Below are 24859 nucleotides of genomic sequence, written 5' to 3'. Positions count from 1 at the left end.
CATGTACAATGTTCACTTGATCAGAAACAGCCATCAACTCAAACAAGTTTAGCTTTGGACCTCACACCTCTGGACTCCCACCTCAGCCATTCCATCAAAAATCTTGGAGTGACTTTTGACAACTTAAAATTCAATAAACTAACTGATTCTGTAGGAAAGGCAAGCTTTTTTCAGCTTCGCCTATCAGCTAAAGTTAAACCTTTTCTCACTTGTGATCTTGAAAAAAAAAAAACATTCAAGTGTTTATCAGCTCACGTTTGGACTATTGCAACGCCTTGCATACTGGACTCAACCAAGCCTCTATATGTTTACAGCTTTCTCACCAACACCTGCACGTATGACCACATCACTCCTGTTCTTTATTCTCTCCATTGGCTCCCAGTTTGGGTCAGCTCATTTGGTTTCAGCTCAATTCATTGCCTTGCACCCTCTTACCTGAGTGACATTCTGACTGTCCACCAGCTCTGTAGAGCCTTACGCTCTTGTGAGCATCATCTGCTGGAGGTCCCACGGTTGACGTGTAAACCGTGGGGCGGTCGTCCCTTTGCAGTGGCAGTGCCCAAACTCTGGAACGCTCCTCCCGTGGAGTTACGTTCCATCCCAACCCGGCCCCTGTTTAAGGACAGGCTAAAGACTTATTTGTTCAGTTTGGCTTTTTATACATGAGAGTTAGGACTCCTTTTAAATTTTGAACTGAATTACAGTTTTATGTGCAACTGATTTATTTTTTATTACTATTTCTGTTTGTGTTTTTAATTCTGTACAGCACTTTGATCAATCTGTGGTTGTTGTAAAGCACTTTAGACATAAAACTTGATTGACTGATAATGCAAGATTGTTGAAATGAAGTGGGTGATCGCTGCATTCTGGTCTCCGAACAGGCGGCCAGCTCCTCCATCCACATGGTGACTGTTTTCTATGGTGGACAAGGAGAAACTTTGGGTCTACTGTTGGGGGGTGGGGATTAAGCTCTCTGCCAATTTATGTATTGAAACATTTCCTTTTATAAAAGCATTGTGGCTAGTTTAGCATTTCTGTACTAGAAATAGTTTGTAATGCTTTTACTGTGATTTTCCTGTTTACTTTGGGTTTACTCTGAATCTTTTCTGTTCCACATCAGTTTCACAATTAATAAAAGGCTAACTTTTGTCCTCATTTTTACAATTCAGAACAAAATATTTTACATCGGTAGATTGTATTTTATGACTCAATTTTCCAGATGTATTTATTTACAAGGTGCGCTATAATCTGGTTGGGAAACCTCTCTCTCTTAAGAGAGGCTTAAAAGTGACCTTGAACGTTGCATGGTTGCTGGTACCAGACGTATTGCTTTGCATGTTTCAGAACCTTCTGATCGGGAAAAATGGTGCCCGGTCTGATGAGTCTGGATTTAACGGATCAAAGTCTCTAAAGGATGTTCCCAACACGTACTTGAATGTATACCTCAAAGAATTAAGGAAGTTCAGAATGCAGAAGGAGATCCAACGTGGTAGAGGCGATGCGTTCCTAAAACAGGGAGCAGTGAGTGGATTCTTTTGTGGTGCGTCTCTTTCTTAATCTTCAGAACCTGGAACTCTGGTTTTAGTTTTTACCTTGGCTCAAAGTTCAGAAAATGCCTGTTAACAATCAGTAACCTGCATCTACTCAAACTGCCTCTTTAGCCGGCTCTATTGCCTGCAGTTAGGTGACCTGCTTTCATTCTCAGAGCTCATAGTTTAGCTCCCGTTAAACACGAACTTGACTTAGAGGTTATGGTAGAAGAGGAAAAAAAAAAAAAAAAAAAAAAAAAAACTTCTTTGACCTTGTGATCACATCAATGTCCTGGAAAGAGTTTGGAGGAAATCCAAAGATTCCCAGAAGCCCAGTACACGGAGCAGAAGGCAACACGTTTAACTAGATTAAATATGTAAGAAATCGTATCATATTCAACTATATCAGAGACATGGCAGTTCTGTCACTGCCGGCCCAAAGCAGAAAGCTGGAATGTGTTCGGACCCTTTTCAGGAACTTTGGTCAGAACCCCTCAGCGAGGCTGTGTTTTGTGGCTGTTGGTGGGACTAACCTGGGCAGCTGAGCTTTGACTTGTCTCTGGCACAGGCTGTGGTACCTCTCCACCTTCAGAAAGCCCTGATTCAGGACCCGCTGACAGATCATGTCCATGCGCTTACAAACCTGCGGAAGACAGATCAGACACTAGGATGTGAACATCTACATGACGCAAATCTAGTTTACCACTACTCTCCAGTCAGTCATCTCCTGGATGAAACAGCCATCAGCACAACACCAGGTCATAAGAAACGGCCTCTCAGGACACGTCACAGGAAACAAATAGGCTAAAGTCAAAGCTAATTTCACAGAACCAGCAGGAGGGCAGAAAGACAGAGCATCATCATGTCCTCCAGCAGCATACCTATAGAGGTAGCTCAGGGTAACATGAGCCACTAACTAGAAGCTTTGTCAAAAAGGAAAGTTTTAAGATTAGTCTTAAAAGTAGACAGGGTGTCTGCCTCACGGGCCAAAACTGGGAGTTGGTTCCACAGGAGAGGAGCCTGATAACTAAAGGATCTGCCTCCCAAAGGTGATGGTGGCTCTTTTATAAAGGTACAGTAGCTACTCATTCTGTCTCAGTCTGCTGCAGAGTTGGGGCAACACGGTCACCGCCTCACTCCATCAAAGCTTTTGGCTCTACGACGTACATCTTTTGCGTTTCTGTGTACTTTACAAAAATGACGTGACAGATCTCTCAAAAGCTTTTATCAGCAATTTGTCAAATTAATGCCAAGAGTCCACAGTAGTCTAATTCTGTCTGATGCATTAAATCAGACCAAATACCAACTGATTTGGATCAGCTCACAGTCTGGACTCTGCTTCTCCACTTTGTTCTCTAGAACTGACCACAGGTCCTCAGAGGGGCCTGGAGGAGTTCTGACTCTTTGTTGTAACTTTTCACTCGTGTTTCTCATTTATGCTGGAAAACCCACAGATCATCCCCACAACGTTCCTGGATTAGTGGAAGGAGTCGCTCTTGGAGCACATCATTGATCCGTAGCTGGTTGTTTCCTTGAGAGGATCTGAGACGAAGCCCAGGAAAAGCAAGCCCACACGTTGCGTCCGGTTGTTTCACTGTGGGTACCACACGACCAGGACCCTTTCGTCTCTGGGTGAAGAGTTTTCCAGATCTCCCAAACAATCATAAGCTGAAAAGAAAAGAGCATTTTCTGCTACCCATCCTTGTACCTCCTGCAGAATTCCAGCTTGGCCTTCAGGGCAATCCTGGACAGAAGTGTCCTGTTGCTGCCCTTCTGCACACACATATTACCCTCTTCACAACAGCCGCACCATCATGATGTTCTCCCAGATACAGGATCATTGCAGCAGTTTCCTCAATGCGAGGCCCTGGTGATGCAAAGTGATAGTAGCTGCAGGCCTTCTGTGGAGGTAATCACCGGTGGCGAAAGAAGGCCATGACTGCAGGCACCAATCTGTCCGATTATTAGACTGAGATTTTAGCTGGAGTCTTTTACTGCTAACTCAGCCGTGCTGCTGATTTGACTAATCAGATGAAGTTCGCCGGTCATTTCTGCCATGACTAAGATACACTGAAATTTGACCCGTCACCCAGTAAAACCTTCTGCCATGAACTGATCCATCTGCGGAGTGAGTTGCAGATGGTGCGCTGTAATGGACCCTCTCCGTGTATTTGGGCCTGGCTCTAGCGTGGCCTTGGCAGCAGTTCACTGGGCAGCAAACATGAGTCCTCTGTGAGTTAAACGATATCATTGGCATCAGCCAACACGATTCATCCTGTGGTCAGTTCAAAGATTAAAAAGGGCCCCAAGTCCACCTAGGTAACCCACAATCAGGAGCTGTGGCAGGAAAAGCAGTGCACCCTGTAACCTTGTATGTAATGTTATGTAATAACCTAATGGCATAATATTTTTAGTGGTTTGGACCACCTGCTCCATCACACGGTCCGTTCACTGCTGCTACATATACTTGCACCATCAATGCAGTTACACATACAAAACGTTCCTGTTTTGGGGGTTTGCTGCTGCATTCCTGACACACATATCTATAATGTCTCTCTTTTGTCTCCTGCTGTTCCTTGTTCTGCCTTGCAGCGGAACTTCGCTCAAATGTAAACGGTAAACGTGCAGCTGGACGACATTAAAGTCTGAGTGCCTCGCTTCAGGTGTCAACTGAGAGCTGACCAATGAGCGGGGAGCAAATCTGCCACCTGCCTGACCCTGCAGACAGCTGGAGGTCCAGTCACAGCAGGTCTGCCTCAGACCCAACAACTAGAACCTACGGGCTCCTTCTCTCGGTACCGCCCGGCCAGGCTGAGGCGGGCTCCAGCCCCTGCATCCCGCCGTGCAGAGCCTGTCCGGGGCTAGCGTTAGCTCCGCAGCCCTGCAGCTGCCCTGCTGTCTCCAGCTTACCGAGCGCAGCATGCTGATCTCATCGTAGGACAGGAAATTCAGGATGGTCTCGATAGCCACGATGGGCAGGCCCAGCAGAGGGTTGTTCTGGTGCGGCTGCTCCTGCGGGGAGCTGGACTGTCTCAGCGACACCGCGTCCGGCTCCAGCGATCCAACACATCCATCAATTCTCTCCACGACGGCCGCCATCTTCTACAGCTACTGAGGAGGCGGAAGTGACGTCTTGGTGCGACCCGCGTGCCATTTCCGACACAAGTGTAGCGGCAGTTAAATAAATATAACTAATTAGACAAATTATTATAGACTGAGAATGAAGCGTCTTCCTTTGACGTCACCGAGTTTGGGTTTTAACCAGAAGATGCCTCCCTACACCCTACCAGAATGACGTCACACTCATCTTAATATTTTATATAGGCCTAGAGAGGGTTCATGGTCTCCTTGCCATCACCCTAATCTTTGCCTTTCTCCGCAGGTTCTCAGATTGGAGGCTGGACCGCTCTAGAACCATCACATTACATCTAGTCAGAAGGAACATTAAAACCTAAATCTGCCTACATGGAGGAGCTGGTCTGATAAGAGTAGCACCAGCCAGTCTCAGAAGCACTTAGCAAGTCGGCATAGAACATGTTGGAGAATCTTTGGCTAGCAGTACACGTAGACACATATTTACAGATCCAAGTTCTGACATCCAGAGCAAATGGGAAATTATTCTGATGTACTGATTCTAATGCTGGGAATGTGACACTAACAGAAAAATCTTGCTTATTTGTGGGATCAACAGGTGCTCCCCTGTCACAGTTATGTAACTTAGAACATTCTCGGTACCATACAGCATAGATCTTAGTGTGTTAGTTTTTAATCTTTTAAAAATATTCCTAATCTCAAAATTTTTAATTTAACTGCAAAGGCAAACTGTCCTGATAGAAACTTAAGATAATTTGGTTTCCTGTTACATATTCTAAAATGTCATGGCAATTTAGTTTATTTCAAGATTCTCACAGTATCTTACACATTAATCTTTACAATATTAAAGGAAAGAGTGGGACAAAGCTTTCACTGTGAAACACAAAATTATATTATCTGATGAATATTTATGAAATGCAATACAATGGAGCTATGTGACATTTGGAATGAGCTGTTCTAAGGGGAAAAGTAGCAGCAACTATCATGATAATAGATCATGCAAATGAGTAAAGTATATGATAAACAATATGTTGTATTAGTATAAAAAAATAGATACAACTTAAAAGTATAAACAAAAAATTAATCAATCAAGCTTTTCGCCATCCAGGCCAGCTGATCCCAGAGTAGGGTCTATGCGAAGAAGAAAGGACCTGGCGGCGAGACATATCTAATGAACTAGCAGGAACAAAGTTAGTACTGTACAGGGCAGGGGCCTCATGTATAAAGCGTGTTTATGCACACAAAACCTGCAGCACAATGTTTTATGTAAAACCTGGGACGCATAAAAATGAATGCTGCGTGAAAGTGTGCAGTAATGGTAAAGGGCTCACACTTGTATAGTACTTTATCAAGTCCAACGACCCCAAAAGAAAAAGCAGGTGAAGTGTCTTGCAGTGGAACAGATTGGGTGTGGAGCTCAAGCAAAGTCAAAGCATGACAGTTTAAACATCAGTACAAGCAAATGATTTTCACAACGTACAGGGAGGAATTATTAATCATTATAATGTGGTATTCTGAGCATATTCCAAATATCTATACATTGTATTGTATATTGTATTTATTTATTTGGAAGGGGACAATCCATTTAAACAGTGCATATATTTTCAAGATTATAGCTGAGGCTAATTTCCATCCTCTGTCCCCTGCTGGTTCTGGCCCAGCTACCCACCACTTACCTGGTCACCTGGCAACTACCAGTCATTACATACATATATTAAAACCACATAATCTCCCACACAGACACATATCCACTCTCACATGCTCCTCATGCCCTCGCCCACCCACACCCAGCCCACGTTTCTATACCCTCTGATTGAGGCATTTCTGATTGTCCAGTTTCCTTGATTTGTGGTGTTTTGAGAACGAGCTGAGTGTAGGCAGCTCTCTTAGTCATTTGTATGGTACTCCAGGTTTGAGAGGCCCGATGGGAAAAAACTGCTTGTCCAAAAGCATGTTTTCAACAAGGTCTCAACAAATTCTTGTAGTGGGATGGGAGCTAATCCATTCAGAATTTTATACACAAGAACAGAATCTGCATATTTGAGCATGTTTTCCCAGCTCAGAATTTCTCAGCTTTTTAAAATCCTGCAGTGAAAGGTAAGTTTTTGGTTTTCAGTCCAAGATCTTAATGGCTTGTTTGTATATGGTTTCAGGCTGTTCTTACACGCTAGCCCCCAACTTGTCAAGCACTAGGTCATATGAGAAAATTGTTGCATTTAAATAAGAGTTTAGTCAATTCCAATGTAAGATTGTCTCTAATAAATCTGAAATTAGACAAGTTAAATTTAATTGTGTTCAGTTTTTTTTACTTGTTCGAAGGAATGTTTTGAGTCTATAGTTACTCCAACATATTTGAATTCATGGACCATTTCAATTTTGGACCCCTGCATGGCTGTTTCTTTTGAATGAGGTTTTCTGAAGCCAGCTTGCATTTTACAAAGCTTGAATGGGTTTTGGCTCAGATGATTAACTAGTTGTTTTGTTACGTTTTTGTATTAATTTGGATACCACTGGTAAAATATTTATTTTTATTTATCCATAATTACAAGGTTCCATAGGATCTCCTGATTTTTAGATCGGTGTAATCACTGAGATTTTGCAGTGTTCAGGAAATATACCTGTATTTATTGAATGATTTATGATGCTTGTAATTGGAGCAATAAGTGATTGTTTATTTGTCTTAATGAACTTTGCATGAAATGCATCTTCGGCTGGATCGGATTGGCAACCCAACAGTTGTATAAACCTAAATATCTTGGATCTTTAAGGAGAGTTCTGAGGGATTCAGAAGAGGGCCATGAGAAGTGTGGTGTCTTTGTAGTGGTTTCAATCTCTATTTTTTGATAAATACATGCACATTTTATAATATTACAATATCATGAAAAAGTTCCATATAATTTTTTTCCTGCATCTCAGAAACTCATACTATATAACTGCATTACACATAAAGGCTAAAAATACTTTATTTCACTCTATTTCTTGTAATGTTGATTCTGGTTTACAGATAATAAAAACTCAAAATTCAGTGTCCCATACAATCGCAACATTGTGATAAAGCTAAATATTGGGAACTCAGGGTGTCACATCCTAACCAGCTAAGGTTTCCTGAGCCTCTAAATGGTCTCAGCCTGGGTCAGTAGGCGATACAATCCGACTCTGGTGGACTGCTGACTGGACAGATGTCTAGAAGACAAGGAGAGGAAGCCACGGAAGGTCATTGCTGAAGAAACTGCTTGTTCACCGAGTTCTGGATCTAAGCATATTATAAGAAATTTGAGTGGAAGGATTCTTCCTTCCACTCAAATTTCTTTTAATATGTGGTAGGAATAGGTGCACCAGGAGAACCGCATCATTAAGTGGCTTGTCAATCAACATCAATTCAAGAATTTGGGGGAGCTTCACAAAGAGTGAACTCAGACTGGAGATAGCACATCAACAGCTGCTAAGTCCAGATGAATCCTCATCATGGACTGCAAATGTTGCATTCCTCGTGTCAAACCATTCCGGAACCAGAGACATCAGAAGCATCTTGGCTGGGCTAAGAAGAGCTGGACTGTTACTCCATGGTCCAAAGTCCTGTTTTTGGATGAAAGTAAATCCTGCATTTTATTTAGAAATCCAGGTCCCAGAGTCTGGAGGTGCACGGAGCTCCAGAACTCGTGTTGCTTGTAGTCCAGAGTGAAATTTCCACAGTCAGTGATGGTTTGGGGTGTCATGTCATCTGCTGGTTTTGCTCCACTGGCTTTACTGAACTCCACCATCAATGCAGCCATCTACCAGGACACTCTAGAGGAATTCATGCTTCATGTTGATTTTATTTTCCAGCAGGACTTGGTACCGGCCCACACTGCCAAAGCTGGTTCAATGAAAATGTTGATCCTGTTCTGGATTGGTCAGCAAACTGAGCTGACCAGAACCCAATAGAGATACTATGGAGTATTGCCAAGAGGAAGATGAGAGACACCAGAACCAACAAAACAGATCACCTGAAAACAGCTATCAAAGCAATCTGGGCTTCCTGAACACCTCAGCAGAACCACAGGCTGATGGCCTCGCTGCGTTGATGCAGGAATTTATGCAAGAGGAGGCCAACCAAGTATTGAGAGTATAGAAATAAAATTACTTTTCAGGAGCCTGATGTTTCTTTTTAGAATATTTTTTATTGAGCTAATGTAATATTCAAATGATTTAAAAAAAAAAAAAAATTTTTTCCCAATTCAGTTTTTGAGATGTATCTGCATAGCCAGGATAGCATGTAGTACGTGGTAAATCGTTCACAATGGGACATACTGTTCTATTCTATAGATCACTCATAAGTGGAGGATGTATAGCATTCTGTTTTCCCATTTATTTATACTGGTCTTAGAGGCAATACATCCCATAATGTATTTTTGTGTGGGAGATTGTAACGATAAAGGGATGTTTTACCATACTCTTCCTGACTCATCACCACTGCAATCCAGTCAGTCTGAGCTCGCCTTGCAGCAGGAAGTGAGTGTTTTTCCACTGCAGGCAGCCTTATCCACATCACAGAGACCAACCCCTACTGGGACTCAAAAGAACTTTTGCTGATTATTCTGTAATGCAGACCAGCCTGCACTCTGTTTTCATGAGCAAAGAAATCACGCATCAGTATGATGATCTCATTAATTCAGCATGTTAAGGGAAAAAAACTCAGTGTACAAAATACTAGAGTGGGTGCATGCTAACAAACGACTGCAGCAACCAGAACCACGCCAGCTTGAAGGTCATTTTTCAGAACAGAATCTGGTGCCATCAGAAGGTTCCGAGCACAGTAGGAACAAAGTCAGTTTACTCCATGTCAACAGAGTTCATCTCACTGAGAAAACTCTGACACTTGGCCATGAGAACTTGGATGGCCTCTGTGACCAAAACGTCAGGAGGCAGGATGCCCGTTGACTCCACCGTGACTGGAAAAGAAAAGAGCACATCTGGATCAATCCTTCAGGAAAACACTGTCCTCAATGTGGAAACACAACGAAACTGGTCCGACTGCGCTAAAATCTAATTATCCTGCAAAAACGGACTCAGTCTACACAACCACATGTATCTGGATCATCACCAGCTGCTACCTAAGCTGATCTCATCACACATGATGCAAAACCTGGTTCTTTCTATAGCAAGAATAGCATCAGTCAGTAAGCTGTCCAACAGACTGTCTAAACAGAGCGAATGTTACTCTGACATGAAAATAATCTGATAAGAGCGATTCTAAATCGCTGGGCCACTCAGCACACTATGCAAGTATGACCCGATGGGCCCAGGGTTTCCCACATGGTGCCGTTTTCTACCAATACTGTTACTGAGAGGTCAAATACTATCCATGGCGATAGATGCAATTAAAAAAATTATCAGCACCATCTGCAAATATGTAAAACAAATAGTTTTCAAGGGATAATTTTGCTTTTTTTTTATTGTGGTTCTATGAAAAAAAGATCAGCAATAGTTTTCTCACCTGTAGTACAGAGATGTCATTTGACAGGGAGTTTGTAGTGTGAAGATGTCCTCAGATGGTGGAAATCTAACAACGAGTCTGACAGACCCTCTGTTTGAGCCATTTAAAGCAACTCAAAGTAAAAATGTTTCCATCTGTGGGACACAACACTGCACAGCAGATGTTCTTCTTCACTGTGTCACTCACTCGCTGCAATATGCCGTCTTTCTACTACAGCTAATGGAGCTACGGCTTGAATTTTTTTACATCACTGTCTCTTTAAGAGGGTAAGTAGATGGGAGTTACAGGCAGAGGTTAGAGCCCCAGCTGGTGAGCATTGCTCAGACACTTCTGGTTTAACGTCTAATCTTATTGGCCTCTTAAAATGACTGGTGGCCGTGTTAGTCAACGATAATAATTCATATTTCTTTTACTTATGTCTATTTCTTTACTTGGAGCAGAATTTTCCAGGCCCAAATTTCTAAAGAAGACCAGAACTACATGGGTCGGCCCAACAGTACCATTTTTTAATCCTTTGCAGTGACTTAACTACAAATCAGTGTTGGGGCTTTTATGAACGTACAGATGAAGTGGTCCCGAACTCTTCCCAGCTTTACGCAGTTCTTCAGATCACTGTGTCGGAGAACCTCCCTGCTGCACGTATCGAGTCGGCTGTTCACCACCTTGGCAACCTTTTTACCTGAGGTGCACAAACCAAAAATACATTTAATAAACAGAAAAATCTGACCTCAAATCAAGCTTTTTCCTCTTCCTCACCACGAACATCTTCCAGGTCGATGACTCCTCGTGAGAAGCAGCGTTTTAGGCGCTCTGCCTTCTCACCTTCCACTGCCTCCAGCAGCGTGATATCTGGGAGGAGGCGGTAACTGGCTGTCGCCACTGGAGAGAACTTAGCATGGTCCTTACCTGAAAGCAGAACCCAGCAGAATCAGGGTCACCTCATACTTCCACTTATTGCTACCGTAAACTGTGTTTTTCCTACTCATAGAAAGTACCCTAGGTTCTAAGCTTCTACTTCCTCCCAGCATCCCCCAGTTGAAGCAGATGTTCGCTCATACAGATCCTGGTTCTGCTGGAGGTCTCTTCCTGGGTTCTGATTCTGTAATGTTCTTTGGTACCTGCACTGAATTAGCCTGTAGAGGACTGCACTGACCTGCAATGTTGCTGAAGTGTCCTGAGATGACTATTCCTGTGAAAGGAACTGAATCTAACTTAATGGCTTTAACTCGACTTGAATTAGGTTTGATTTGAAAGCCTTTATTTACCACAGCGTCTACACTACGTGTCAAAAGTCTGGACTCACCTCCTGATTTGTCTTTATTTTTATCACTACCTCTGGGCACTCCTTCCAGACATTTGGAAAAACACATTTCAGGTGACTAACCTCATGAAGCTAATCGAGAAAAGACCAAGAGCGACCAATACAGTAATGAACAGGTATATTTAAAAAAGGCAAAATATACATGATGTTTTATATATTCTATACATTATATTCTATATATTTTTGACTCATACTTTTGCTGTCTACAATGTCAGAGTATATCTGCAATGTAGTCAAAACCTTTTGACTGTTAGTGTAGCATGTGTGGATATAGGTCTCCCTACTACACCCCAGACCATTTCAAACAGGCTAGAATAGCTAGTTCCTGTCACAACATGAGCATGTATGTTTTTCCATAGACATCATAAACGTAGACGCCTCGTTGGGCGCGGGTTCGTACGTCAACGTCACCACCATATTGTATGTGGCAGAAAGAAGTTAAGTTCTGTTGTAGTGAAAGTGAAAGTCGATCAGAGAAGATGCCTTATTCCTGTGCTGCATGGAAATCTACATATATATACACATATACATATATATATATACATATATATATATATATATATATATATATATATATATATATATATATATATATATATATATATATATATATATATATATATATATATATAAACATTGTGGTCTTTATTATTTTATAAAACCATGTCACATGTGAACCTTTTAATTTCTGGTATAGTCACAGATTAGAAACAGACATTTTGGGGGGAGTATTAAAGAGAACGTTACTAATATGAAAAAAAAGTCCTAGGACAATAAAGTAAAAAAAAAAAAAAAAAAAACAGACAAAAGTGGTAATATTATGAGAAAAACATCATATTATGAGAATTAAGGGGAAACATTTCCAGAATAGTCACAGTTTGCAGAACTATTTCAGTCCTGGAGTAATAGGACCAGGTTAGATTATTTAAATTATTTTTATACTTTACAAGTATAAAGTCAGGAGAATGAAGCCACTGCGAGCGTGCATTCTCTCTTCATGTTCCATTCCTGTGGAACCTCCTTCCTCAGGACATCAAGCAGGTTCTGTTGCTAAGTTGTTAACTTCGTCCTACTCTTTGTAAATTTTACCTTGTTTTTTTTTTTTCATCTGTACCGTTTTAATTTGTCTTTTCTATCCTTGTAACTGTTCAGCCCTTGGTATGAAAGTACTTTATAAATAAATAAAGTTATTACCGTAATTTCTGGACTATAGAGTGTACCTGAATATAAGCTGCACCCACCAATTTTGAAAAGAAATGAAAATAATTTGGATACAGGCCGCACTTGTCTATACGCCGCAGATGTCCACATTGTAATGAGTTATTTACAGAGATAATGTTACACAGAAAGATTTTATTTTTATTTAAGTGCTAGTAACACATACAAATACATACTGTAAATACTTTTTGCCGAACAGTGCCGGTAGCACGACTGATAAAAAAAAAAAAAAAGGAAAAAAAAAAAGAAAAGCCAACCAGGATAAGCCATTGAACTCAGTCTTCATCTTCCTCCTGCGCACTAAATCCAATAAAGTGTTCTTACAATGTCGGTTTTGAACAGCCACAGAATAACTTTCTTTTTAACTTTTAACCAAATGCGTACAAGTAGTACTGTGAATAGTTTTTTTCCCCAAACTGTGCATGAAACACGGCAAACGAAAAAATAGTTCCCTACCAGGAAAAGTCATTCATCACGTCTTTATCTTCCTCCTGCGCACTAAATCCATTAAAGTCTTCTTCTTCAGTGTCGGAGTGAAACGGTATCAGAATCCCTTCGTCACACACTTCCTCAGCCTCTCTTTCATTCTCACTCTTAACGTCACTTCCATCTCCAGGCAAATTTGTGCTTGATCTTGTGCCGTCCTTTTCCTCGAGCCGCAGGCCGTTGGAGATTTTTTTGACACTTCTCCACACTGTCATGATCCACAGGCAGACTTGAGCAAAAGTTGTTTTCCACACGACCGGTTTTGGTAAACAATTTCTTGTCGCTGGTCATCCAAGCCTCCCACTCAGCTCGGAGAGCCACTTTCAATGCACAAATCACACTGATGTCAAGTGGCTGCAAATACTTTGCTGTTCCTCCAGGAATCACAGCTGGAATTGAGTTTGCCTTCTTAATGGCTGCTTTCACAGAATCTGTTACATGGGCCCTCATGCTGTCCAACGCAAGCAATGCTTTTTTTGAGTGAATTGGTGGAAGTTTGTAACTTTTTCCTTGCAGTCAGGAGGTAGTTGCTGACAAAGAGTTGTCTGTGCTCTGATAGACAGGCAATTCATCTCATGAATCTGAGATACCGTGATGGTCCACCTCTAAAATCTTCAATTTTATTTTCGGTGGCGATGGTTTTGGCCTTCAGTTGGATCTGCACCAAGGAAACTTCTCTGCTGTTTGCTCTCTGTGAGTTCACCCAGTCAGTTCTTCATGCTGCTGTCTCCAACGTCTCACCATCGATTCAATGATAGCTTACGTGCAGAAGCTCTCTTTCCTTCTTTGACAGCCAGACCGATGGCCTTTAACTTGAAAGCTGCATCATATGTGTTTCTCTGTGTATAGACCAGTTCATGTTATTGTTTTGATGCGGGTTTTTCGCGCATGCACGCCGGACTGGTAAGCAAAAGGCGAACACAATGGCGGACGCAAACAGAGAAACTGACGAGTTCTCGAAGTATTTTTGTTCTTTGGATAACGTATCACAAGATCGTTTTAAGAGTAAGTTGATGGTTGATGGTATCAGATTGCCAGATGCACACAGCAAAAGCCTGAAGGGACGGAGCGAGTCTGTGAAATGCTGGCCAAGTGTTCCGTACCGCGACACAGCTGCCTTATAAACACGCAGGCCAGTACACACGAGAGTATGAAAGCCCCTGAAACCACTGGACGGCTACAATTATTTTTAATCGGGACATAGGCACCAGCAACCCCCGCGACCCGATGAGGGATTAAACGGGTCAGAAAATGGATGGATGGATGGATGGATGGATGTTCAGACATGTTTGTGTAACAGCAGAAAGCAGAGTCGGACACAGACCGTGCCTCAGCAGAGAGGAAGACTCGCCCGGTAGGTTAAAAAAAAAAAAACATTGTTCAGTACGGATTATTTTTGTGCTTTTGTCTTGTTAAAATGGGTGGGGGTGTCGGCAACGTTGCAGCGTAAACACGTACAAGCGCGCGTGAACAGGGGCGTAATGCAGCCGCTGTCTGGTGAACATTATTGCACACTGATTGCACGAAGAAAACTAAAATGATGCAGCATGCTGCTGCTGCAGCGCATCGACTCTGCTTCTCCCGACCCCGTCTAGCGATCACCACCTCCCCTCCGCCGCTATTTAAGTAGAACAATGACTAGTGCAGAATTAAGTTGTATTTACTGGAGATGAAGTGTAGACTGCAAATTGGTTGGCCACTCCCACAGTGCGCTCTTTTCATTGAAATTATCCATTTCTCTTTTCTTTCTTCGGTAAATGACAGAAACGTACATCCGACGATTTGGAATGCCTCTATGTGCAACTGGGAGCACAACAAGTCGTAGGCATTGTTTAGATTCCAAAAATAAACTAACTAAAAGTACACTCTAAATCACCCATTTTGTCATGTAGTAGGCCGTGGGCCAGAATCTGTACGGTGACTTTTCGTATGAACTGCCAGGGGGCAACTTTCTTCCACCGGGATAAGTTGCTACACATAGCAGTGATCTCAAAACACCAATGTTCCCACGTTTTCACTTGCACATTAATAAGTTATAGCCGATAAAAAATCTAAACTGTTCCTCTTGGACCTCTTGGCGCTCCGGTCCAAGACGTCACGTGATTCGTTTTTTACTGTTCAGCCAATCAGATCGCTGTATTGTCAGCTGAGCGCGTTCAACCACGTCATCTTGGCTGCGCCCGTAAGGTGTTGTAAACATTTGTTTCCAGACGAAAAAAGTCAAATAATAGCATTTTGTGGCGCCAGTTGGAAAATATCTTTATGGCAAGGAGAAAGAAATAGCCCAGTCCATCCATCCATCATGCATTTTCTAATGATGGATGATTTCCACCTCATTTCCAACCTAATAGGTTGGAAATCAGGCGGAGTTGACTGGATTTATTCTTCCAGCTGAATGCACTCCCAACGCAGGGGATACAAATTCTGCTGGGGATAAGTCGTTTGGCTGTGCTATCCTAGCGCAGCAGGTCTTGGTGATATCACAGTAAATTGGGCAAAAGTCTGGGCTATTTCTGCCCTGCGATGGACTGCTGACCTGTCCACGTTGTACCCCGCCTCTCGCCCATTGAAGGCTGGAGATACCGGCACCCCTCACGAACCCAGCAGGGATAAGCGTGTTAGAAAATGAATGATGGATGGTCTGGGCAATTTATTTTTTCCTTGCCATCAAGATCTTTGCCAACTGGCACCAGAAAATGCTATTATTGGGCTTTCTTCGTCTGGAAACAAATGTTTACCACTCTTTACAGGCGCAGCCATGATGAACGGTTGAACACGCTTAGCTGACAATACAGCGATCTGATTGGCTGAGCAGCAAAAAATGAATCACATGACCTCTTGGACCGGAGTGCAATAGTTTTTTTATTGCCTATAACTTATTAATGTGCAAGTGAAAACGTGGGAACATTGGTGTTTTGAGATCACTGCTATGTGTAGCAACTTATCCAAGTGCAAGAAAGTTGCCCCCTGACAGTTCATACGAAACTTCTTAAGGAGACGTCCTACAGATTCTGGCCCACGGACTATAGTAGACAAGAACAGTACTGTTTTTGCCTACCCGCGGGACCCGGATGTAGCGCTGACGTCATGCGTGAACTGGTCTATTTTCCATGACGAGGGTGTGTGCACAAAGCACAAAATGACTGATGAAAAGAATTTAGTGTGAGTGCACTTGATTTGATTTAAACAATTGAATTGGTCCTCTGTGACCTCTCCAGTAATTCCATTGGTCTGCTGTGAAGAGACTACTGTAAATGTTATGGCGGCATGAAGCGCCTGTAAAGATCCATAAAGTAGTGTTCAAAACGTGTTACGTTGCAGCTTGTAGTCCAGAAATTACGGCATCTTTATTATATCCAAGCCTGTATCATCTTACCAATTCCTTTAACACAGTGCATGATAATGTCCAGCTCCTGTCCCGGTCGGAGCTGAGCTATCAGAATGTCATCGTGTACGGGTCGAATACAGGAGTCTGCAAACACATCCGCCTGGTTTCCAATGGGAACCCACTCAATGTCTTTGGAATAAACTAAGAAAAGGAAATTAGGAACAAAAACAGAAAATCTTATTAGAACAACCCAAGGAGAGACACACAGGACAGAAAGTTTATCCTATCTTTGTTAAGTTATCTTTGGAAGTAACACAAGTCAGTTACAGTGATAGCTATTCCTTCAAACCTAAATTTATGGACAAATGTATGATGGTGGGTGATCATTATGTGATAGTACGGGTCTGGCTTCATCCCTTTTTATGGCGTTTCCATCGTCCCACCCTCTAAAGTCCATTTGTAATAAGAACTCAGTCTGAGACCTACCCATGTGGTTTAGATAGAGTTCTTGGGGGTCAGAGGAGTCTTTGCTGGCTCGGGGGTTTCGGCTGCATTTGATCTTCAGCTGGAGTTTAATTGTGTCTATTTCTGAAGCTTCTTCTTCTGCAGACTCTTCAGCTGGAAATTATAACACAATCAGTCAATGGATTTATTTGTACATCAGTCCATTAAACACACTGCAGGTAACTAGTGGTAATGCTGCCACCTAAAGATTCCTATTCTTACAGTGGCCACTAGAGGGCGGTTTACTTTACAAAGGACTGTTATGACTTAATAATGATGAGCTATAGCAAAAAAAAAGACTGTTTAAAAGGGACCTAGTCACATAAAATGACCATAAAAACTAATTTTAAAAACATCCACAAAAACCATATATTTCCCTTCAAATAAAACAACTCACTCAGCTCCATTGCTTCTCATGGTTTACTCATTGCACACATGCACAATATCATACTTCCTGTCACATGGTCATGTTATGGTAAACATAAACAGAAGTGCTTCATTTAAAAACAAATAGAGCAAAAGCAAAGTGTAATACACAGAAATAAAATATAATACGGCAACAGGATGAGATAATTTAATCGGAACACCTTTGTATGCAACCAGAGACAGCTACTAGCGTAGACATTCGTAGGCCACCGTACATGAATAGGACCCTTTAAGATAATTGACCCAGGAGATTTTTTTCCTTTCCTTTAAATCCACCTCAGTATTAGTATCAGTATACTGCTTCAGTTTAACAACATTAGTCTACACGTTGATATTACAATTTAAATAAAAAGGGACGACCATCTGAACCTATGGGTTCTCAGGCTGTAACTAACCAGTGTATTATTTCATTGAGTGGTGACGGACAGAGAATGAACCTAAAAGGTTACATATATTTCATATTTATAGCACGCATTACATACACTAAATTGCTGATCACATTCATCAGGAGGCCTGATAAACATGTAAATGTATTTAGATGAACAAATCCATTATTTAATTACAGTAATTTACTCTGGCACTACATCCTTTAGTTCAACAATCTGTTCAGATTAGTAGTGAATGACTTCCTGTTTCCCTGGAGTATAAATACGAGGTGACACAGAGGCCCATTTCTTTAAGGACTGCTTGCAGCCTTTTCTGTCCTATCACAGAAGTAAACATGCGGCACTTGTTAAAGACCTTAATCAGAAGTGTAAGCTTTGGCCAGAAGGGACTGAGATTTATTTCTGCAGTCTCAAATACCCCAGGTTGCTCTCATGTGAAACAAAGACTGAATATACAGGAAGCACATTTTTTGGATCTGTGATTCTGTGGGCAGAATACCAGGACATCTGAAATAAAGATGGGAACTGATAGACCCTATTGAGAGCTTTTCCAGTCAGTACCACCACTCAAGCCACGTTTATAGAGCCGCATTCACCCAGGTGCACTCAAAGAAGCATACATGTGATTTGTGTTGTCAGCATTTTATACAAGTTTTAAATGACACAAGAGAGATATTAAAAGCTCATTTTAGCTGGGTGGTATACATCACTGTATCCTCTGCATAAAAATGACATTATCTGAACCAGGACATCATCAAACCAAGGCCTTCATTTTCAAAGAATGGGGGAAGATGATCAGAGGAAATGGACTCTGCAAACTCCACTGGTAAACCTGTCCTTGTTTTTATGGAAGGGAGAGCTTGTGGTACGTTCTTTTTGCTAGCCAACAGCCTGACATTTCTTTTATCAGCATTTAGGACAAGTCTCAGACAAAGCAACCCTTTCAAAGTAGCTCCCCAAAAGGTTTAGGAATTTTACAAAAACACAGTCAAATTAGATCTACCTTATGACAAAAGACATTTTCTGTGGCAGTAGTGAGCTTTAATTGAAAGTGGACTGACAGGAAAAAGGGTTGAGAGAGCCCGGGATGGCCAGGTTGAGGACTGAGGCCTCTGTACATGGGTTGAGGACACCACACCTGCACCACCACTGAGCCCCCTGGCAAACCAGTCTTAGTTGTGTTGATGTAAAATTGAGCCATGGTCACCAGCATTTTGTAAATCCATAGGGAATCATTGAGAGCAAACAAAAATGGTTTTCTTGATGGTACAAGACTGTAAGCATCAAATTAATGTTAAAAAACATGAGTAGGGGCACGCTGGTGGTGCAGAGGGTAGCGCGACCCATGTACGGAGGTCTTTAGTCCTCGATGTGGTCCACCCGGGTTTGACTCAGACCCATGGTCCTTTGCTGCATGTCTCTCCCCTTCTTTCACCCCCTTCCTGTCAGCCCACTGTGTTAAAAAGCAAGCCACTAGAGCCGTGAAAAATCAAAAAAAAAAAAAAACATGAGTAGCTCTCTGCCATTTTCAATTAGTAAAAGCAGCTCTTCGGGCAACAACAACAACCCCTGCCTTAGACCCTTAAACAAGTCATTGTTTAAGGCAGACTATAAGGTGCACTTAAGCTTAAGTTTATGGTGTGATTACTGCTGTGCTTACTGACTGATTTTATGTGATACAATGTGCTCCAAAATCTGTTAAAATGTGTAAGTACAACTTTAGTTAGCAACAAAGCCGCTGCGCTCAATGGATATTTGGAGCATTACGGTACACTGTGTCACTACCTGATGGGCCCCCTGAGCAGTCTACAAGACTGCCTGACTGGAAAGTCTAAACCAGAAGTGCATTCATGTAAAGGCCCCCACATACATATACCCCGTTTACACTACCCTTTTTTAACTGTGCCGAGAACGGTCCGAGCTTAGTAACTGAGATAACTTTTGAGTGGATCACAAACTGAACTGAACAGTGCCAGACACAACCGCACAAATCTAGACCAGTTCGAAAGGTGGGCTCGGCCCGGTTTTTCCCTGGCTCGGTTCTCAGATAACAATAAGCGCTTGAGCAGACCGCGTCATCTCGTTAAAGTCAGCTGACTAATTTTGCGGTTTCAGACATTCATAAAAATACTAGCTTCCTTACCGTGCCAAACGGTTTACAGTGATGATTCTGCTTAGCAGTGTGATGAACCTCGACATCTGTCATTGTTTCCTGCGTCTGTAAGCCCTGATTAGACGTTTGTTTGTCTTATCCACTTCCCAAAAGCTGACTCAGTCAAGTAAATTCACCAAATGTTGCCTTCTTCGCCTGACTCTCCGCAAACAATGAAATATCACAATTATAACCAAGCATAAGTTCCTGAATGTTATGGCTGCCACCATTTTTATTGGCTTGATTCTCTCCTTCAATCCTAGAGAGCAGTAGTACCATAGATCGTCACTAGGAGGCGAGAAACCATGCTAGCGTGATGTGTAAACGGTCGTCAGAACCAAGCTTGGCACAGTTAACTGATCCAAGCTCGATCCGAGCTCGGCACGGATCGGTTTAACAAAGGTAGTGTAAATGGGGCTTTAGGTGTAGTTTACGCTGCAGAAGTATGTGGATACAGGTACGCGCAGAGCTCAATTTTTACACATTTTAACATCTGTTCCACCGCTTTGTCCCACCGGCAGAAAGTGTGGGAATTGTAGGAATTTTCCACAAGAAATGTAGGCAACAGTACACTCAACTATGAAGGGTGAAATGTTTGTGGAGAGTCAACACAGAGTCCACCAAGCTCACAGTACGCCAGAGTATGTGGGAGCCTTTAGGCAGCCTACCCCCGGAGTACGTGCTAGAAACAAGAAACCTAGTAAGTTAATTCAATATAAAAGTTCTGTTTATTTTTGGCCTTATGTTAGAAACTGAGCAGTGTAGTCCAACTACTCTGTCCTCCCGAAAAGATCTGTGTATGTGGAGGGGGAGTGATATTCAGTGCTTTAAAAACTTCATGCCAGATACATTTGAAAAAGAGAAAGTGTTTCTGTTGAGGGGAAGATTCATGGAGGAAATGAGACGTTGACCATCAGAGACAACGTCAAATAAGGATCCAGAGGCAATGAAATGTGTTTTGGACCAGTTAAGCTTCTCTGACTTATCTGATGCCATAGTGGAGGGTATGCTTAATGAATATGAGTAATCTGAGCAGTGACGGTTGTCTTAACAGGATCCCACAATTTGGGTCGTTTAAACATTTTGTAGTCTGAGACAAATAAGTTTTCTGATTTGCTATTTTTTTATTAGGCATCAGTACACTGGTTTCATAATTGAGGGAAATGTAACAATTGACTTCAAAATCTGATTTCTTACAGCTAAATGTTAGCAAACTCTAAGTGTCTTTACATCCATGGGGCACAAAAAACTTTGATAATGGTTATATAAACTTATTTATATGGAGACTGGATGGCGGACACAAGCAACACTGACTAACTCCTGTAAATAACACTTACGCAGAATGTTACAGTCTGTTATCTAGGCTTCTTTCACAGCATACTTCTTCATCTTCAAGCTAAAAAACCATCAGCCACACATTGCTGTCCAAAGGAACAGTGGGTCATCAGGTGAAACAGCAAAAGATAATGGGTATTGTGATTTACTACCACCTCTCAGTGATTCATTGTGTTGGTTTACCTGTATTCTTGAACTCAAACAGACGAGGGTCCGCTTTGATGGGAATGAGGCCTAACCTGTGAGCCAGAACTTCATCCTGGACAATAGATGTGTTGTTATAGATGAAAACTTTCTCTATAGCCATTGTAGGCACCTGAAGGCAAAAATAAAGCAAAGATTTGAGAAAAGTATCAAATAAAAATACATTCAAAACTTATAATCACAATGTTTGTTTTTTTATTTGACACTCCATCAGTTACATCTGCAACTACTGATTTTTTTTATTGTCGACTAATATCGATTTTTCCCAGATTAGTCAACTAATCACAAATATTTTTTGTATGATCTCTATCATCATTTCAGTTGCTTATAAAAATATTTTTGACTCGCCTGTTCTTGTCTACACACCTTTTAACGCCTCTTTATTGCCTCTTGTTGTCATGCTCTATTATTAGCTTTATAAATGATCCTCTATTAAATCTGAATTTTAAATTTAACTGAGTTTTGAGTATTTCTATCAAGTAGATTTTTTTTACCATGAAAGTGTTTTTAAAACAATCTTCCAACCTTCAAGCTTTTAACGTTGCTTAATGCTTAAAAAGAATTTAAACTATAGCGCAGTGTAAAAAAGAGGAGCATATTAACATGCTTGCAGTCAGGCTTGTTCTCTTTAATTAGGCAATATTCCCAGCATCAATAATAAAAACGAGCTAATTATTAATTTCCAAGTAAACTCCAGTGCTCTAGTCAGACATTAAAGTTAAATAAAACAATCCCACAATCCCTTTGTGAATTGCTTGTGATTTAAACTACCACTAAAAGGGAAACTGAGACTGAAGCAATGTTTATATATTTTTAACGACACGTTGACCCAGGAATTTTTGCGCCGTCAATTTTCCATTGTCGATAATGTCGACTAATCGTTGCAGCCCTGCTAGCTGAAGACGTCTTCATGCACCGGTTTAACAGCTAAGCTACGCCACCATTTATCACCTAAAACCAGAAGTACCCTAATTCAGAGTTGATGTTGGTACATTTATGAGAAGCAAGAGCACTTATTGTTGAATGAAATAATAAAAGGAATGTCACCTCTGCTAGTAAGATTCTCCTGAAGGCGTTGGCAATGGCAGCATCAATCCCCACCATGTCAAACTCCATGCTGTTCTCATCTAGGTGCACTACATCAATTCGGAAGTTCTGCAAACAAACAGGAGGAATCAGGCCAAATTAAAAAGACTTTTTCTAAACACACATAGGTCTGGAAAGAAATGCCCTAAAACTGTTTGCTGTTTAATATTACACTTCCTGTAAATATCACTGTGCCATGTGCCATTTGCACTAAAAAAAAGCCAGCAACAAACCAAGACCAACATTGGAAAACCTCAGAATCTTCCTTATGGAGAGTAGTACTTATCTATTTGACCTAGTGAGGAACAAATATGTTCTCAGTGTGAAATCTGTGCACAATCACTGAGTAACTCTGCTCTCCACAGTAAGGACATGGTGAAAGAGAAGAAAGTCCACTCTGTGGATGTTTCGATTCACTTCAGTTAACAGATCGGCAACGGCATCCACCTTACCCACATTAAAGAAAAGAAGGTGGAGCATTGGTTGCCTATTCTTTGATGTTCTCCTGCACCGTGAGGCATCCATCCACTTGTTGTTTTTACTTAGAAGTTCTGCGGACCGACAGATTATTTTTTTGTCCCCCCCCCCCAGCTGTTAAAAACTAACGTATCAAGATAACTAAACTATACCCAGTGTTTTAAAAGATGGGATATGGTCACAGACCAATAAAACTCACCTTTTGAAACCGTTTCATGTCCCAGGTGTCATCAAAGCCCGGGTAGTTTCCAGGAAAATCTGTAGTATGAACCTGACACAAAATTATCCTTATAAATAAATAAATAACAACACAGGTGTTATTTAAATTAGTATTGGAATTACTATTGAAAAATAGTTTCAACAATGGCGTTCTTAAGTACTATTCTCAATAACCAGACATATAGAAGAGAGGAAGGTAGGAGAGATGGAATATTGTACATAACCCTGCTTTTTTTTCTTCCTGAAACCTCTAAATGATAAGAGAAAGAATACTGAGGATTTCTCTCTCATTATCACCATGACATCAACTCTGAACTTCAAACCTAGACTGCAGGTCAGCAGCGAAGGCAGGAAGGAGAAAACATTTTCAGGCACCTAACTGAAACGTGACGTCACCAGAGTCTCAAACAGCTTCACCACGGTGTAAAGCAGAGGAAGCAGATCGAGTCAACAAAAAAGGGTTGCATCGTGGGCCGTGTACTGCTGCTATTTCCTCAGCAGGGGGCGCTGAAATTAATTATTTTCCAACGCTAACAACGTTTCGTGCGTTTCACATGTTTCTTCGCTGACATCTCCCCAAGGGACTAAGCCAAGGAGCTGGGGTGAACAACACGACATTATTAGGCTGTGCTTTAACTGAACGATCAACTGGTTTCCATCTGACAACAAACACACAGTGCCCTTTATTTAGCAACACAACTATTTCCCAAAAGATCATTGCCACAAGGGCCAAAATCCTGAAGTCAAAAAGTGCTCGAGGGCCACAAAAGCGCATGCTGAAAATTAAACTGCGCGTGCAACATTATAGTAAAACAAATTTTTTTTTTTAGGACGAGGGCTCTGTAGGGAAGATCCAAGACATAAGAGGCGTTATGTTTTACACAGAATCAGTCTGGGCCGCACTTTGGACATCCCTGATTTATGGCGACTTGTGTTGCTTAGAACAGGCCGTACAGTTAGCATTGTTCCGAGTAGAAGAACCATGTGTGGACCTGGATTTGAGTTTATCAGGGTCGAGCCACCTGCCAGAATGCAGCGTCTGTGCTGTAGTGTTTCTACCTGCTCGGCCAACCACAGGCTCCAGCCACAAAAAAGCTACACAGAAACCATGACGTCGTTGCTGAACACACTTACGTTTTTTACTCCAAATTCTCCCAAGATTACCCGACTACGGATTTCCTCCACGTTACTCATGGGTGCTGCCATTTTGCTCTGTAGCCTTCTTCTTCAGAGAAGCACAGGGTGGTCGCAGAGAGCACGTTGCTGCCCCTGTCTGTCCAAGTTGCAGTACTGTCAGCGGCAGACACCGACCGATGCAGGAACCAGGGTTGGACTGAGCATAGACGTGGGCGCGGGTTCGTACGTCAACGTCACCGTCATATTGTATGTGGGAGAAAGAAGTTAAGTTCTGTAGTAGTGAACGTCGATCAGAGAAGATGCCTCATTCCTGTGCTGCATGGAAATGTACCAATAGTTTTATATTTTTGTATATATATATATATATATATATATATATATATATATATATATATATATATATATATATGTGTGTGTGTGTGTGTGTGTGTGTGTGTGTGTGTTATGAATATAAAAGTCAATTGGTTAAATCTAAACATTGT

The 24859-nt window shown here is 41.6% G+C and overlaps 2 protein-coding genes across 2 annotated transcripts in view; both read right to left on the bottom strand.

Annotated features, from left to right (window-relative positions):
* fbxo28 (F-box protein 28) overlaps nucleotides 1-4663 on the bottom strand; it is a 29146-nt gene extending 24483 nt beyond the window's left edge. Inside the window, exons 1-2 of the mRNA XM_036130685.1 lie at nucleotides 4440-4663; nucleotides 2063-2172 (exon numbers count right to left, since the gene is read on the bottom strand). Coding sequence (XP_035986578.1) covers nucleotides 2063-2172; nucleotides 4440-4628 — 299 coding nt within the window. The 5' untranslated portion in view covers nucleotides 4629-4663. The remainder of the gene's footprint in view (nucleotides 1-2062; nucleotides 2173-4439) is intronic.
* Nucleotides 4664-6165: 1502 nt separating this feature from the next.
* Nucleotides 6166-24527, bottom strand: polr1c (RNA polymerase I and III subunit C). Its single transcript, XM_012850354.3, has 9 exons — nucleotides 24375-24527; nucleotides 23221-23292; nucleotides 22506-22613; nucleotides 21438-21570; nucleotides 16938-17069; nucleotides 16500-16652; nucleotides 10855-11004; nucleotides 10661-10777; nucleotides 6166-9553 (listed from the first exon to the last, which is right to left on the bottom strand). Exons 1-9 carry the CDS (start codon nucleotides 24444-24446, stop codon nucleotides 9435-9437), a joined length of 1056 nt encoding a protein of 351 aa, XP_012705808.1. The 5' UTR covers nucleotides 24447-24527; the 3' UTR covers nucleotides 6166-9434.
* Between the last annotated feature and the right edge of the window lie 332 nt (nucleotides 24528-24859).

Source organism: Fundulus heteroclitus, unplaced genomic scaffold (assembly GCF_011125445.2).
Source record: "Fundulus heteroclitus isolate FHET01 unplaced genomic scaffold, MU-UCD_Fhet_4.1 scaffold_37, whole genome shotgun sequence".
NCBI lineage: Eukaryota > Metazoa > Chordata > Actinopteri > Cyprinodontiformes > Fundulidae > Fundulus > Fundulus heteroclitus.
The sequence above is the reverse complement of the archived record's forward strand: the minus strand, read 5'-3'. Positions and strand labels throughout refer to the sequence as shown.

What these genes read in the sequence shown, in the direction of transcription:
- polr1c (XM_012850354.3), bottom strand. Translation starts at nt 24,446, where the DNA reads ATGGCAGCACCCATGAGTAACGTGGAGGAAATCCGTAGTCGGGTAATC. An exon ending in GAGAATTTGGAGTAAAAAAC is followed by an intron (nt 23,293 to 24,374) that starts GTAAGTGTGTTC and finishes ATTTTGTGTCAG; the next exon opens with GTTCATACTACAGATTTTCC. An exon ending in GTTTGAGTTCAAGAATACAG is followed by an intron (nt 17,070 to 21,437) that starts GTAAACCAACAC and finishes TATAATTTCCAG; the next exon opens with CTGAAGAGTCTGCAGAAGAA.